The sequence below is a fragment of the Gobius niger genome (assembly GCF_951799975.1).
Source record: "Gobius niger genome assembly, chromosome: 11".
Classification (NCBI taxonomy): Eukaryota; Metazoa; Chordata; class Actinopteri; order Gobiiformes; family Gobiidae; genus Gobius; species Gobius niger.
In genome coordinates this window covers 22,276,799-22,294,770 of record NC_136862.1, presented here as the reverse complement: position 1 = coordinate 22,294,770, position 17,972 = coordinate 22,276,799, and the positions used below count along the sequence as shown (strand labels likewise).

The following is a 17,972-nucleotide window of genomic DNA, read 5'->3' as shown; positions in this document are numbered from 1 at the left end:
TATGAAACGATTTTATCCTTACACTGTCATCTAGTGGATTGGGTTTGTGGAAGTTGGTCCCTGCTACCTATAATCTTCAAACCCTTCATCCTCTTGTAATATTTACCAGTTACCTGGACAATATCGTTAATTAAACTAATATCGACCTTGGACAAAATGTTTAATCATTTTTCCTTTATCCTGGTAATATATAAAATAATAGTGGTACTATTACTAATGGCACCAGTCAGTGGTATTTGTCCTGAAGTAAATTAAGGCTTAACTAAAACAATAGATGACTTGTTTGGTGCATATGTGTTTGCGTATGCCTACTGTAAACCTGTCCACTGTCCCATGCCAACCTCCTGGTCATGTGTGATACGTTCAGATGCCTGTGGTGCGTTTGTGGTCTTAAAAAGTGGAGGTTTTTTAAACCAGGTCCCAACATTGATCCTGATGCTGTCCCTTAGCGTCATGATTCATTTGCCTTCAGTAGAGGTTTCCTATGGAAAATCTGATTCTGCTTTGGCTTCCTCTTCAGGGTGATGTACAGCGTAGACAACATTTCTCCAGAGCTATATTGTTATCATTTGTAAAACTGATTTTTACTTGTGACTTAAACTGAGGTGGAGTTTTGCCTTTGACGACCAGGAAAAGCTGAAATAAAGCTTTTCTTAGCCGTCATTGGGGTAAGTTACTATATCACTGTACTGTATGGCAAGCCAATTATATTGGAGACGCAATCCGGACACTTATTGCCTTCTCAATGAACTCTTCACATACACAAAGAGTAATAAAACATGGGACTGACTTGCCTAAATGCAGGAGATGCACCTGTGTTAATTTGGGCAAGTCTTTGTCTCAAACGGGTCGACAAAACTCCAAATCCACTTTGCCTGATTGGCTCAAAACAACTGAAGTAGCAAGAAACGGAGGAATGTATCTGAAAAAACTGCTTCTGATGTTTTGTGTGAAGCGTCTGTCAGCTTTAATACTTTCTCTCTTTCGAAATGGGTTTTCAGTCAGTGGTCAAGTTGTATAAAACGACTAATTTGACCGGGACTAGCCCATGCAGCGCTGACAAGAAAAACAAGAGTTTTGTGGTCGATCAAAATGGCGCAAGCTGTGCAACTTTACATTCAAACCAGAAAAGACTCTGTGGCATTTTTAACTGTGTAGGAGATGAGTGAATATATATCCACGCCAGTAAAACCTATTCCTTTCTTTTACTTATTATTTTTGATTAGTTATACAGTTCAATATTAAGCTAATAGAGTGTGTAACTTTGTGCTACTCTCGTCAGATCACAGTGGATAACATAACTGCTCTTCTACAGCAAATCAGGGTATAATAACTTCTTCGATATATAAATCAAAACAAGTATATTTATGTAATTCTGTTAATGTCGCCATTCTCTATTCAATATTGTGTGTGCATTTTCGTGAATCAACATCTGTCGAAATGGTGCAACGCTCTCAATACAAATTGACACAAAAAAAGGCCAACGTAGATATTAATGGAGATACACCACCTGTTCCCAAAATGTTTTTGATTGTCACACGGTGCTGAATTCGACTGGCATCTGTATGGAGTGATGTTTCTTTGCTTTACATGTTTTCATTCATGAGCGTGTCCCCTGAAGGCACTTGGACCAATGATCACGTGTTTTTGAATTGTGCGATTGTAAAGTTTTCTTTGTAAAAACTAGGCTCAGCGAGACTAGACTTCACGAATGACTCACCGCATCGAACATTTCCAAAAAAACAATCACGAAAGACATCAGCCAAGATGTTTTTAGATCAGCTTCTAGTGTTGCAGTACACTCCACTGTCAAAGCACACAAGCCAAGACGACTACTACTAACATTGAATATATATATTTTTTTAAACATTGTATAAATTCACCTTGTTTGTTGTCAATAGGTACAAATGTCAATGGAGCTAGAATTGCCAAAACAAAGAACACAAAGTAAACAAAAGAGCGGAAAAATTGGACTAAATTGTGCCTACAGTTGGTGTGAACAATGCCTATATCAGAAACTTAAATGCATTAGCAAAGCATGAATTAAGTTATCTCCCATTTGAAAAAATAATAATAAAGTTTACAGTTGCAGTCCAGAAGCTCTGTTAAATCAGTGTTTTTATAATATTCTTACCCTTTTACAAGATTGAACATCTAAAATTTAGATTGTATATAATCTAAACCTAATCTAAAGGAACCCACTCCTTTTATTAAGTTGTTTGAAATAAACTAAACTCTTAGTCTTGGTTTGGACTGTGGTCCTGCAACACTCAGATTTACAGAGACAAGTCAAGCCAATCTATGCATTTTGCTGAATCACAATCTTTACCACACAGATACTTATCTGACATTGAACTGCCAATCTAAAGATTATTGTACTCAAATGACGATACATAACCAACTTCATATTTATCATTTTGTTTAGTGAAGTCTCATCTCTGAGTGTAGTTTAATATATCAGATGTTACTGTTAACCCCGTACTTCCACCTGTTTGTCCGAGTGCTGGCTCCACACTTGTCTCTTTTGTAAAATAGTCGAAGCTCCTGGATGTAACCTCTGATATGGGAATGCAGTGGGAATGCTTCTGCATGCTGTTTGCTGCATCGAAACGAGAGAATCAAGTTTATTTTTAAAAAAAGAAGATAATAATCGGCCAAAATAGACGTTTTGTGGAAGTTTGTCATTGTCACACAGTTGTTGCATGGCTTTTTGGGCTCTCCTTATCCTAATGAATCTGTATTTGCTGCTATCGAACGAGCACAAAAAGGTCTGTTTATAAGTGACAACTACCACACACCGTTATTTTTCCACTTGTTTTATTCCTATTTTATTCAGAAGACCAACATCTAACGCAACATTGCACTTGGTTTTTTACATTAACCATAAAGTAAAGACAATATTTTAAATACGATGCCTGTTTGAACCAGGTGCCTTACTCAAATATATATTGCATCGATCGCCACTTTTGTCAGTCTGATGGGGGTGTCCCTAACAGAAATGCATGGGCGGGGTTCCCAAAGTACACATGTCTCCCCCATATTTTGTATTAACAAAGGATAATATAAGCTAAGAGAGATTTTGAGAAGCCAGGTCCTATTTCAAAGTTTTTTCTCTGCCCACTATGCCACGACATTGTGTCTTTCTCTGTACTGGCTGCTGCTACTACTTTCACTGGTGTAGAGATGAGAGAAGCAAACTTCCACTGTGTATGAAGGCAGGCATTTTTGGTAATATTTGAAAAAGAAGAAAAAGGAAAAAAAAAAGAAAATCTCCTTGGATGGATTTTGAAAGTGGCTCTGCCTCTTAAAGATGTTTCCATACAAAAAAAAATATAGCGAAAAATATACTTTCTTTGCTCTATTGAAGTGCCAGACCCTCCTAAAGTCGAAAGAAAACTGGAGGAAAACTGTGGTGCTAATTGTCAGTGGCTGGGTGCTATTATGGCCGTGTTTTAAAAAGCTGTATTAGCCATATTTTCATTGCTCCTTTCCACAAGTCCAACTGATTTCTTTGTGTTTTATTTTTTCCTTTTCATTTTATTGTAGTTTGAGGTGAATCTTTGCTGCTTTGCTGTTTGTTGAATGTAAGTCTGTACTCGTCTTCCTCGATAACTCGTGCAGATGGACGGGAGACTCAAGCGCTTTTGTGTCTAAAACATTTTTTTTTTGGAAGTATCATTTAATTATTTATGCTCTGACAATTGTTGCACTTTTTGTTTTTTCTCTCTAAATGTTACTTTATTGCCTTTCCTAATCCTTTAAGCTACTGGCAAATATATTGTTTCATGTAGTTACACAGGAATAATGTGCTTTTTGTTTCACAATGATGCAGGATAAAACCAGATGTCAGTCTAACTGTCTCATTGAACTTAATTGAAAGCTTAACTGAAGTCACAGAGAAACTTGTACCTACTGTACATGTTACGGTCGATAATGTGTCATGTAAATCCTTTATATCTTTAAAACTTACTATGAATCGGGGGGAAATTGGCAACTCTTTGACTAAGTTGTAAACACGTATTCTACACTTTGTTTTGCTATTGGAAATCTACAGTTTCATTATGACTCTTAAGTGTCAATGATGAGTGATTTCATCGCAGGTTAAATTTGTTCAGGAGATGCAGTGATTCGAAAAAACTGCACCTGACTTTGACACAAGTCTAGAGATTCTTTTTCAGGGAGAGATTTCGCAAATTTAGTAAAGACAAAAAAGAGGTCTCTTACTAAAACACAAATGTTGTATTTTGTGAGTCCTCTGAATCATACATTACATTTTCAGCAAATTATTTCAGAGACTCCAGCTTAACAGAGTCAGTTATTTTATGAACGGTGACTATTGAATTCCCATGGTCTGTTATCCATGGGATAAGATGGTTTCCTTCTTAATATTATGGGAAATTACTATTTTGTTTGTGACCAGGTTTATCAGTTTGAAATCTCTCCCTGACAAAGACACTTTGACAGTTTTGATTCAGATAGAAGCTCTATTACGCTCTTGTCATTATCTAAAATATATATATATATATATATATATATTGTTTTACCTAGTAGTCCTCCACTGCTCCGGAGACGTGACGTTATTCCTAGGGCGCTTTCCATTGTGTTCTGAAGGGCTTTGGTCCGCAGTCGTCTCTATACTGTAGAGGCCTAAGGCTGGTGGGCAGAGACCACTCCTCCAGCTCCTCTCAGTGAATCCGAGAGAGGGGCGAAACTTCTCCCATCTGCAGAAATAAATGAACCATTATTGAACGCAAAACCACAATCCACCCTTTGACAATAACTCTTTTCTCTATATCCACACACTCACCATACTCTACAACACTGCAATGATTTACATCTCCTACCAGATTTGCCAAAATGCATGAGGCAGAGAGAGAAAGAGAAGAAATCCTATATAATGTCATCTATTTAGTTTTGAATACAAATGACCAGTGGTAATTTCCATACAAGTCCTATGCTGTGGTGAGCTTCCGTCATCCTGAGCTCTACATTGTGAAGAGTCTTATATGGTGAAAACTACCATTATACAACTTTAGATCAACGGCATGGGATCTATTTGTAGTCGTTATAGTCCTGTGTGTTTTTTCCTCTCCCCAATCTTTGTAGGAAGCTTGTATTTCATTGCTCAGTGCTCTCTAAATAATAGAAAGTTTTACAACAAAAACTGCAGAATTGAGTATATCCTGCTGAAACTAACTTGATCCTCTCTTTAGCAATGACGTCTATATTTGTATTTCACATATGCCTGTTCAAATACAATATCTTGACCGCTGTGTTAAATTTATGTTGTGTATTCAATGTGCAGGTTTTTCATTTTTGTCTAACTTTAATTTTCATCTTTAAACTTTTGTATGTGTGTCAAAGGCACGGTAGGTGGCTTTATGCACACTGTGGAAAGTCGGTTCGTACTGTAAGGCTGGTTCTGTCATTGGTTGCTCAACTTCTTGCAGACACTTGCCCTGAATCTGTGTTGTGTAAATTTGTGCCTCTTTTTCTTTTTTTTCTCTCTGTTGTATCAGCCAGGAGTTGGTATCACAGCTCTGCTTGTAACCACAATAGTCCGATTCTGTTTATTGATTTAATATTAAAATAATAAAATCTTTTAGCACCCCATGCTCAGTGTTGTCCATTCTGTCATATGCACAGTATATAGAAAAAAAGTGCTGCATTTAAAGCTCCTGCACCTATTCTTTCTTTCTCTCTCTTTTCTCTCTCTCTTTTCTTTCTTTTTCATTTTCTTTCATTTCATTTTCTTTCATTTTAATGATAACAGGGGGAGTGAGAGCATTTAAACTTTAAAGAATCAGGTCAGTCCTCAGTTCATTTTTGAAACTCATTTCTAACATCCCAATTCTTCCACAACTTTCAGGGAGCAGAGTGGAGCTGCTATGGTAATGCTAACAACAAATAGCCTGCTAGTTCACCATCATTATAAATGTTTTAGAAATAATCAGGCACAGGGACCAGCCTTTGTAGATTATTACAATATACTTGCAAAAATATCTCAATTTGGTTTAAAAGAAAAAAAGAATAAGAATATTAAATTGATGAATAATTGAGTCCTTTTGATTTTGAAAAAAAAAAAAAAAAAAAGGCTTATTGCATGATTTATTTTAGGGTTTGGTTTCCGACCATAGATATAATTTCAGATAAAAAGCCATCTATACTACACATGTGAATGTAGTATCCATTCATTCAATCATTCACTCTGAACAAACGATGTTAAAATGGCCTTTAAAATTCCTCTATATGTATATTAATGAGTCATGTACAAATAGGGAACATAATACCTGGCTTTTGATACAGTGTGAAGACTTCTTTTTCTTTTTCTTTTTTCACAGTGCAGACTCCTCCAGCCTCTTCTTCTATGTTTCTGTTTCTTCTTCGTGTGACCTTTGACATTTTCGGGGTTTAAAATATTTAATAATAATAATAATAATATTGATAATGATAATGATAATGATACATATTTATTTACTTCACTGGTTTAAAAGCCTACGCAAACTTCATTGCTTTGTATTTTGTCCCTTGTACTTGCCGTACAAAAACAAATATGGCGTCTTCATCGGACGTCCATGTCCGTATATGTAGTCAAGAAATAATAAAATATGACTTGGAAATCAAAGCGCTCATTCAGGTAAGAATTATTTATTTATTTATTTATTTTGTATTTTTGTTTAATGTGGGATCAGTTTTTAAAAGGTCTAATAAATGCATCGATTTTTAGCTAGCCTTTAGCAGCTAACTGTGACAGCAGTTCCCAAATCAGCCGTCTGCACGTTTGAATATGTATTGATCCTCAGGAAGCATGCGGTGGTAACATTAATTACTCTATTATTACTATCCAAAAAATAATATAGGTTTAACCTTCCAAACAATACGTATGAGGGATGTGTTGATGCTCGGGTTCTTTTTCACACCTCAGCAGACCGACTTTGCTATAACTATTTCAATACGCTCTCATTTCAGGCAGAATGGAAATTTGAAAACAGTGATTAAAATAACAGATGAATGCGAATAGTCAATGTTTTCTGGTGTGTCAATTAGTTCCTTTGTTATCTGCTTGTCCTTCTTGGGTGCAGGACATCAGAGACTGTCCTGGGCCACAGTCTGCTCTTCTCAACCTCAACTCTCAGGTCAAAGGAAATTTCAACAAACTCAGGCTCAGAATACAGGTCAAATTGTATTAATTTTATGTGAACTCGCAAGTTTCAGCTTTTAACAGTATAATGTATGTGTGTTGTGTCTCATGTTTAGGACCTGGAGCAGATGGCCCGGGAACAGGACAGAGAAACTGACCGGATGGAGATCCAGGCAGAGGCAGAGAGTCAGAGAAGACAGATGCTTAGGTTTGATTAGTGACTACATATAAAGCTTTATTATCAATGTAAACCAGACTTCACATTTCAGAATGATAATGTAAAACCTTCTAAAAACATTGTGCTTAATATGCTAGTGTGGCTTATCATTATGGATACTCACATAAAGGAATAATTTTATACAAAAATCCTGAAAAAAGGCCATACAATATTTGGTGTTCCAGTAACCAGACGGCGTGGAGAAAGGCCAATCTGGCCTGTAAACTGGGCATCGACAACATGGAAAAGGACGAGCTGCTGCAGAGAGGGGAGAACAACAGCGTCAGACAGAGGTTAGTGGTTAATGGTTCGAAAAATTACCCAAGTCTTTCCTTTTGTCTTTCCTTTAACATATCATGTATATTATTACGTACATATTATTGCCTTTTTTTTTTTTTTAAGAAAAGTGACAAAGGAGAGTCTAGTGGAGACCAGCAGTGACATCACAGAGAGCCTTATGTCTATCAGCAGAATGATGGCTGAGCAAGTGAAACAGAGCGAGGACACTATCAGCACTCTGGGTAAATGAACACTGTCATACATATCCATGTTTTGTATATCTACAGCCACTTGTAACTGTCACCTTTTTTCTAAATGTTAGAATTTCATTCTATAAAACATACACAGTATGAGCATACACAGGCTGAGTGGTTAGCACACGGTAGCGCAGCGGTTAGCGCTTGTGCGTCACAGCGTAGGTTTCCGGCAGATACTCCGGTTTCCCCTACCACAAAAAATATGTACAATAGGTGAGACCTCCAGCCAGGGGATTCTGACCACCAGCCTGGCTCCACATCATGGAGATGGGTCCCCGGGCGCACCACTGCCGCTGCCCACTGCCCCTACGGGTTGTCCAGTGGCGTCGAGGGATGGGTTAATGCAGAGGACAAATTTCCTCGTGCAGTTCATGTATAATGACAAATAAAGCAACAAACAAACAAATCCTCACAGCAAGAAAGTTGTGGTTCAATTCCCAGACCGTGCTCCTTACAGTTGTTGGGAGACACACAGGTCTTTATATATATTTTCCAGTTCTGCAATCGATATCTGTAGAAACTGGAAGTAATGGATATCTCTTAAGTTGGTACTACTTAAACACTACATATGCAATCTAAGAACAAGGAGGTAAAGCAATCATTTTAGGAATTATTGGTTGATGTTTTGTAATTGTTGCACCCAAACAGAGCATGGTGCAAAGTCAATTGTGAAGCATGGTACAATTCAACAATTCAAAACAAATGAACTTAATAGATTCAGTATTGCAGTACTGTATTTGTTGTAATGTTTTGCAAAGATATTTTGTTTGGCCCTAATTGAAACGTAACACAACTGCTAACCTTAATTTTACTGAAACCTTTCCCCTTTGCTCATTCCTGTAGCCACTTCCTCTCGGACGGTGCTGGAGACCAATGACGAATTCAAAAGCATGACCGGGACAATTCACCTCGGAAGAAAACTCATCCTCAAATACAATCGGAGAGAACTGACCGATAAGCTGCTCATCTTCCTGGCTCTGGCCCTGTTCCTTGCCACCGTCCTTTATATCCTTAAGAAACGGCTTTTCCCCTTCATTTAGCAAATTATGGACTCTTAAAAACAGACAATTTACTAAAAGTGGTGAACAAGCCTAAAGGTATACACTTGTGCTAATTGTTAAGATGCAAGCACCAGCACAAAAAGGTATGCAGTTGCTTAGAAATGTCTTCCTGTGTTACTGTGGCTCTTTTTCAGCTTTCCCCATATCTACCGACTGGTGCTACTTGAATTGATAAATAATTGGTTTTAGGGAATTAAGGGATGATAATGATTGCCATGTACTTACTGAGATCATCAGGTCATTCTCACAACCTTCTGACGGCATTATGCAGCAAAAGTGAACTGATTATTTTAGCTGTGGTGAATGATTCTTATAACTCAAGTTTCTGGATGATGTAGGTTGTCTTAAATTACTTTAAGGTTACTCTACTTCTCCAGTGGAAGTCTTAAATCTTTTTATAATCGATAATAACAAAATGTCCTGTTGTCAATTGTTGTTTGTGGAATCTGTGAGTGTTGGTAGATCTTTTTCTATCTCACGATGTTAGATGTTAGTGACTGTTAGAATGTAGTTTGTCAATCAACTGCAGTGCAAAGATAATTGGGAAGTTTCATTTACATTCTGTGCAACATTAAACATAGAAAATGTATATGTATATGTATATGTATAGGTATAGGTATAGGTATATGTATATGTACAGTATATTGGACAGCACAGAGGCTCATCATGGCTGCACAGGAGCAGGCCTTGAGCACCAGAGCAATAGAGGCCCAGATCTACCACACCAGACAAGACCACAGGTGTAGACTGTGCAAAGAGGCCAATGAGACAATCCAGCACATAACTGCAGGGTGTAAGATGCTGGCAGGGAAAGATTGCATGAAGCGCCATAACCCAGTGGCTGGTATAGTGTACAGGAACATCTGTGCAGAGTATGGGCTGGAAATTCCAAGGTCAAAGTGGGAAACACCTCCAAAGGTGGTATGAATGACCGAGCCAAGATCCTGTGGGACTTCCAGATACAGACGGACAGAGTGGTAATGGCGAACCAACCGGACATTGTGGTGGTGAACAAAGAGCAGAGGAAAGCCATTGTGGTCGACATAGCAATACCAAGCGACTTCAACATCAGGAAAAAGGAACACGAGAAACTAGAGAAATACCAGGGGCTCAGAGAAGAGCTGGAGAAAACCTGGAGGGTGAAGGCATCAGTGGTGCCCGTGGTCATTGGGGCACTCGGGGCAGTGACCCCCAAACTGGAGGAGTGGCTCCAGCAGATCCCAGGAAATACATCAGACATCTCGGTCCAGAAAAGTGCAGTTCTAGGAACAGCAAAGATACTGCGCAGAACCCTCAAGAATGTGAACATAAGGATAAGAACTTTAGGCTTCAGTGAAGTGGCACAGCCACTCAACACAAGGACTGACTCCAGATTAGACCAGGAATAAAAGCATGTCAGAGCCAAGGCTGAACCCTTAAAGAGCAGGGCTACCGAACCGCTTGAGGCTCTATAACAGAGGTAGGCAAACTGCGTCCCGTGAGCCAGATCCGGCCCCCAAAGCAATTTTGTCTGGCTCGACTCTCCATCTTTTTTTCCCCTCTGCATTTTCCATGACCATCCCCTGCCAGAGTGGGCTCAAATGGTTCTATATTTTTTAACTTAATAATAATAATTTTATATTTCTTTATTTATTCCAAAAGTGACATTAGAATATATGCACAACAAAACTGCTAAGTCAGAGAGAAGAGCCACCTTTAGATATTGTATTGTAGTTTCTCAGTCATCCAGGTAGTTGATTAAGACTCAAGAAAGATTAATCAAAAATGATTTACTTTTTTTGAGTTTTGATAGCTTGTTAACTTTACAATCACTTAACATCAGTTCTGCTACTTTTTACAATATTTACAACCACCATCAAGCGAGTTCCAGGTATAATTTAGGGCAATGTACAATTGGAGAAAGTTGAGCAGAATTAAGTTCATGTTATTTTTGGTGCTGCCCTCTTACTCAATTCAGGTTACTCGTGTGGCCTTGTAAACATCAATTGCCCGCCCCTGCTCTAAAACCATAGCGGACGCCCGCTTGAGACTACTCTGTTTAAGAAACATAACATAATGTTCTTCTTCTACTGCACCTTTTTAAAAGCCTGTTACTTTTGCTCAGTAGTGCATAATGAGCCAGTAGAGGAGGGTAGGTAGGTTGATGTTGTTTTCTATGCATCTGAAATAAAAAACAGTACAACATTGGCATTAATAATGTTTATTAAATCTGTCAAACCTACTAAAAAAGGTATTTTTACAGTCATTTAAATAAACTCTTCTTTTAAAAAAAAGTTGTATGTTTCCTGGAGTTTGCATTAAATGTGAACATTCAGTCTCAGCCAGTCCTGTAGGTGGCGCCCTGAATATACAGAACACAGGCAAATCATTATGACCACTAATCCACAAATCAGAGATGTCTTTATTGTTGCATCTGGTCTATTTTGCACAAGGGAGAAAAGTCTTATTTTTTTGGATGCACAATAATATCAGTATCGGCAAGTGTCAGGATTTGAGTAACTTTAGGCCAATAGTGATCTCACTATGTTTTGGTGAAATTGTGGTTGCTTAACATGTCTAATGACAGGTAAAAACACACATGTCAGGAGAGTGGCCTAATCCAGCACAAACTAATGTTTGCGGAAATAGACGTTACTGTGGACATATTGTTTTGCCAGATTGGTGTAGAGTGAAGTCGTTCAAACTGAAACTGATTTCTGCATAACAAAAAAGCAAAAACATCTGAATAAATAAAAGTATTTAAATAGGTAGATAACTGTTGCTGAGCTGCCAGCCACTTCACTCGCTGGACACTAAATCCCTGTTTGTGAGTCTGAGTCTATGCCCTGTCACTGGAGGACACTGCCAAGAGGCTACTGCGATGGTGAGGTAGATACATGGTTTAACCTTGTACAAATGTAAAGATTGAATCAATTCTGTCACAGCTGTACTATCCTATCTATCTAGTATTATAGTTTTTTTTTTATCTCTGATAATAAGTGCATATGTGATTGAACCCTGTCTGTTTCTTCCTATGAGGAGGTAACATTCAATTTCGTAAACGCAGACTCTGTTTCATTTTCCATCATATTAGGAACGCTTCTGCCTTCGAGTTCAGGCGCTTCAGTGGTGTGATATGAAGGTCCCGGGACAATGGGGGCCGGTACAGAGAGGTTAGAGGAGTTCAGAGAGAGGTCTAACTGGCCAAAAGGACACGAGCTACTGAAACTGCCACACAGCTCTCCCCAGTGTTGACTGCACTGCGTCTGCAGTTTCCGACCAACCCATGACCGAGCTTCATCGCCACAGGACAGCAAGAGGTTCACCAGCTCCACGTATGGTCTGCAAAAAGTTTAAAATGGCAACATGGTAATGCATTTAGATTGTGAAAACACTTTAACATAACTCTCAAAGCTCCTGGCCAGTATACTGCAGCTGCCTACTTCCCCTGACCAGTTGCCCCACTGGCGTTGAAGGATGTGTCAGATACAGAAGACCTTCTCTACTGGGACAAGCGTAGCTTCTAAAACCACAATGGTGAAAATAAAGTCACTATGACTTAAATAATCACATTTCTTAGATTTGGATAAGCTCTTCCTCACAGCAAGGCTTGCCTTGATTAGAATTAGGGGTGGACCAAATCGTATCGCGATATAATTTTATTTGTTATTTCTTATATCGTTGACACGATATCATTTATAATTTATTTATAATTTTTATTTAAGATGTTGTTTTTTTAATGTGCACCATATGGAGTTATACAGGCTTTACATTTAATAGTGAGTTTTCAATAAAACTACTCGTATTTGACTTTGACTTAACATTTAATTTCACAGCTCTCACTTTGCGGAAAAAATATCGGGCTATATATCGTATATCGATATTTAACCTAAATATATCGGGATATGACTTTTAGTCCATATCGCCCAGCCCTAATTCTAATGTGTTAGTTGTCGATTCTGGTTAGCCAGAGACACCGGGTTTGTGTTAGGAACGATCTTTTACATAGGAAATCAGTTTGATTGGATGAGAAAGAATCAGATTATCTGTAAATGGAGTGGGCTCTGTTTGAGAGTATTTTTCGGTCTGACCCTGGAGGGAAGAGCAGGTGAAACTGGACCAAGCTGCCCATGGTGTCCATGTGCTGTCGGAGCGCAAGGCAGAGCTGGTGTCTGGAGTAGCACTCTCTCTGCAGGGAGTAGATCATGTCTTTAACAGCCGAGCAGCGCCGGCTCACACAACTGATGCGCTGCCGCAGTCCCAGCGCCATGCACCGGAGGGCGTCCTTCACATATGATTTACCCTAAAGGAGAAGCAACATGAATCACCACTGCATGTACTGTGTATACAGACACTGCATTATGTGCAATGCATTCATATAGCGGGGACATGGGGGGTTACTGACAAAACATTTTGGAAAACACAAGAGAAGGCATTGCTCTTTGCAGTTGCCAGTAAATATGTAAACAATGTACACGGCTAAATTTCAAATTGAATATTAAATATAACTTGCCAATTGCTATAAGATGTGTAAAATGTATTGAGAACGCCTTCAAGAAAATAAAACAAAAAACTGCTAATGAAACTCCATACCTCCACCTACTATTAGGCTTTATTTGAAATATTAGCCTTAGACTCCTGCAAGTTGAAATGTCTTGGAAGGCTTCTTGAATCATCTCGAAAAGATGTTTTTGTTTACCTGAGTTGCAGAACGTGCAGTTCTTTCCCTTGCAGTTTTTAAAAGACCTAAATCCAGTTTCAGTAAAGTGCTTTGTCTTTGTTTTCTTTCTATTTCACCACGGTCACAAAACACATACAACTACAGTGTAAACCTGTCATAAATCAAAAAATGTGCGCTTTGTTTGCAGAAACCTGTCAGTCCTGTGCTAGTGTCCAGGTCTATTCTGGTAAAGAAGGCAAGCTGTTCCTATCTGATTTCAGCCTCCTCTGAGCTGGGCACAAACCACCACCGGCCTCAATACCACATTCTCCACTAATGACAGTAATGAATGACACAATGATCACAAAGTTGATTTGTCCTTTTTCAGAATTATAACTGTCTAAATTCACTTTCTTTCACACAAAATTAGCCATTTCAAGCAGGGACTTTATTATTTTTTTTGGTCAATTTGTTCCTGTCACTCTTTATATTAGTGTGTAAACATTTGGCCAACCAAATGAGCAATGCGATTAGGGGTTCATGATAAGTGGACAGAGCAGCCCATAGATTGCTCTTCAGTTTTATGGGTTAAGTTCAAGCATGGTGTCCAAAAATTCCTCATCCCGGAGAATAGGACCCACCTGTGAGTCGTATTGTCCCGCATTGTGAAGCAGAGTCAGACAGATGTGGTGCAGTCCTTGAATATCACAGGAGTTATTGTTGAAACACTGAAACGTCCCACAACCAACGTCTCCTGAACTCACCAGACAGGCCTGGATATCCCCTGCAAGAGACAAATACAGAGAAGGAAGTAAAGCATTAGATTAGTTCATTTAGGCAAGTGGTACAGTTCTAATACCAAATGGCGGCTTACCACATGTTGAACGTTTAATGCTTTCTCTATTTCTGCTAAGTATGCATCAGGCACAGTTCCTAAAGTAGCAGTAGTAGTAGTAGTCTCTTTTTGGCTATACCAATGTTTAGATAAGGTCACAATGTTTTACTGGGATTAAGTGAACATTTTTGGCCTCCTGTCTTGCTCCCTTCCCCACATGACTTGTTAATGGACACTATCAGTTGTGCATCTAATGCAAGTTGAGATTTCAGGGGCCAAGACAGGCGGCACCGTGTACCACAACTGACTCGAGAAAACGAGCAGCTGATCTCAGAGTCGACTTGTTCAGAGTCTGGGAAACTGGGTCCAGTCCAACAGGAAGGACCTAAGGAGAGAAACTTCCAAAACACACTGTTTTACTGTTATACAAGTAGTATAATATGGTGAAGTAGGTCCAACGTCAGTTTACCCCAGGGCAGCTGTGGCTACAGCAGCTACCACTGCTGAGTATGGAGTGAATGATTACAGTGTAGCACTTTGAGAAACTTGGTATAATACAAGCTTGTAAAGCGCAATACAAGTGTAAGCCATTATTATTAGACGCACTGAGTTGCCTTGTGTACGAGATGCGCGGTATAAATAAAGTTGCCTTGCCTTGCCTATCATTATTAACATTTTCTAATGATGGATTATATAATTTAAAGACACACAACATTTCAAGTTAGATGTTGCCTCTTCAAAACTCAAAGGTAGCTCCTTATGCTCAGACAGACACTAACATTGCTACTTTTTGCTGTGAGTTGTCAAAATAAAGCATTTGGAAGTAGACCTCTGTTAATGGGCAACCTGTAAGTGGCAGCATCTTTGTGGCAAAATGCTATTATCAGCATAATCACCTTTTTCAAGAGCGGTATGATGTTGTGAAATATTAAATCTGTAAGGACATGCCTGTTTTATCGAGGGCGGTCCTCTCTCCTCTGGCCAATCAGAGGCCAGCAGTCTGTTCACATCGCTTTTGCTCTGGGTTGAGCTCAGTCCCAAAACTTGTACCTGGCTGACACTGGTTGACCCTGGTCTGGCCAGTGGAAACACTCGACTACACAGGTAGACCTGGCACTGGGCTGGGCAGGAATTGCCTGTTGGAAAAGGGCCAATATTGACTAAAATATGTACAATAGGTTCATCCCTGGGCCCAGGACTAAAGGAGACCCCTAATCTCAGAATGACTTTCCTAGCTAAATAAAAAAAAGTGACTTTATTTTGCACTACCTTGATACATTGTACCTAACAGCATTTAATGCAATGTAATCTGCTTTGTTACTAGTACCTATGTAGTACATACATGTACTTTGAGGTACAAAAGACTCTTAGAGTTAGGATTAGAGTCTATTACATATTCCATTGTGTATGTAACCAATAGGAACAAGCTATTACATATTGTTATGTAGCACATTACATTGTACTAAATGTGGCAGGTACAATGTATCAAGCACAGTGTAAAATAAAGTGTGATGAAAACTGCTTGTATGCATTTTAATCTATGGATGAAATGTTGCGTTATGCAAACTCGATCTTGCCACATTGTACAGCATTAAGCACCGAAAGGGTTAATTCATATGAACAAAATCATACTGTGCTGCAGAATAGAATTAATCATGTCCCCCAGATCCCGCTTATTCATATAAAAGTTTATCAGTTTAAAGAATCCTACTAAATATAGGCAGTAAACCCAGTCCCTATGTGTTGAAGAGGTATGTGCCTGCACTGTTCAGGCCAATCGTATAGTAATGCCAGACTCATTTGTTAGGTCCGTGTGAATAGTCCCAGTTGTCTCCGGCGGGCTGTCTCTTCCTGTGCCTTGGTGGTCTGTCCCGTGGCTGGATGTGGAGTGGTGCCCGAGGCGGAGGTCAGTCTTGGGCCGGAGGTGTCGTCACGCGCTCACCGCTGCTGCAAGGGGGGCGCGAGGGGAATGTGGAGCTGCGCATTGAATTACAAACAGCAGCGGAGCGGCCCGGCACGACCCGGAACGGTTGTGGGGCGGGGCACGTGGTCTTAGTGAACTCGTAAATTAGTAGTCGTTTGAATGAAACGTTTACCTTGCGAAGACTGCAAAGCACTCACAGAAAGATTATTTAATGATGCGCAGAGCAGGCAGCCAAACAGCAGCAAAAATATCATGACAGCCACAAGCCATGGGCACATAGACATCATCAGCCTGCAGGGAATTACTGAGGAATTACGGGCCAATTTGGGGCCAATTCAGAGGTCAAAATGTTACGCCCTAAACACGCGGGTCACAAGGTCACAAGCTGTACCATCAACACATTGTCTAAACTTTTTGTAGTTGTTAGTTCAGTTCTGGTCAGATATAGGCGCTCAGCAAACCCACTTTTCAATTTAATTAACTTTATTGAACAACTTTCAACCGGTGCAAGATCATCAAGGCGCACGTTAAATAATAACAGGACAATTCAATCCGGTTCAGCCCTGTGTTAAACGACCCTAGTGAATGAATCACCTAAGCCCTTATAGTGTAGGCACATTATCCACTGAGCCTATGTGTGTCTGTGAGAGAGTGCGCGTGCCACCTGCTGCTTCTCACCTACGCTCTGCAGAGTCAATCGTCTTTTCGCTTGAGTCATCTGTTTGTCCTGAAAGTCGTGCGGCTCCGTGCTCAGTGCCTGCCGGGTGACGAGCGCCACAAAAACCGCCACAATCGCATGTGCCCTGTGCGCGTACATGTCCAGGTCCTTCTCGGTCCGTGTCTATCTGTTTGTTCACGGCCAAAGCGCAGCGCCAGGAGGAGTGTTGACTTGCAGGAGTTCCTAGTATTTGGGCTGTAATATATCAGAGAGCGCGCGGCTGAGTAATGGGACCTGGTGTATAGACCAATCAGAGCGAAGCCACGTGCACACGCTATGGGACCAGGAGACAGTGGAGTCTATTACTACTCATAAGTGGAGCTCGTTGTGTTGAGATGTGGAGCTGCGTAAACAAATGGGGGTTACGCGTAATGCTTATGGCACCATAACGCATCAACCCCGCTCAATAGGGGAATAAATCTAGGGATCAATTCTTTGACATTTGAGTTCAGATATATTGCTATAGGCTATACTCTGTCACTTCTCAAATGCAGAGAACATAGAGCTGAGACCAAAACAGTCGCAATAAGTGGTGCTCGTGTCCGACACACAAGGTTTAGTTTTAGGTCATACAAAACTGTCGACTTGTTCATCTCGTCGTTCCTCCGTGAACATGAGGCCGATTGACAAGAAATAAAGAGTGATATGAAGCACAAGATGCGGAGAGCGTTGTTCTGTGCAGGAGCTGCAGCCCGCTCTTCTTCTGCTCTCTGAGACCGATGGCCCGGCGGTACATTGAAAACACGCTGAGCAACCGTGAGCATGTTAATTTCTGAATTAGATGGATATGGGCTAAATGGATTATTGGAGCAGAAGCAATGGTGAAGACCATAACAGAGCTTTGTATACGCAAAATAAAGCCTCATTTGAATAAATAAAACTAGGGGTTGTAGAGAAAAGG

General features: G+C 39.8%; 2 protein-coding genes across 2 annotated transcripts; one reads left to right on the top strand and one right to left on the bottom strand.

Moving 5' to 3' along the window:
* Positions 1–6,542: 6,542 nt before the first annotated feature.
* bnip1b (BCL2 interacting protein 1b) lies at positions 6,543–9,391 on the top strand. The gene is made up of 6 exons (XM_079566548.1): positions 6,543–6,637; positions 7,083–7,175; positions 7,258–7,349; positions 7,544–7,651; positions 7,761–7,879; positions 8,738–9,391. The coding sequence occupies exons 1-6, from the start codon at positions 6,554–6,556 to the stop codon at positions 8,932–8,934; spliced, it is 693 nt and encodes a 230-aa protein (XP_079422674.1). The 5' UTR covers positions 6,543–6,553; the 3' UTR covers positions 8,935–9,391.
* A 1,391-nt stretch (positions 9,392–10,782) lies between these two features.
* Positions 10,783–17,325, bottom strand: stc2b (stanniocalcin 2b). The gene is made up of 4 exons (XM_079566441.1): positions 17,032–17,325; positions 14,236–14,378; positions 13,026–13,237; positions 10,783–12,276 (listed from the first exon to the last, which is right to left on the bottom strand). Exons 1-4 carry the CDS (start codon positions 17,168–17,170, stop codon positions 11,967–11,969), a joined length of 804 nt encoding a protein of 267 aa, XP_079422567.1. The 5' UTR covers positions 17,171–17,325; the 3' UTR covers positions 10,783–11,966.
* Between the last annotated feature and the right edge of the window lie 647 nt (positions 17,326–17,972).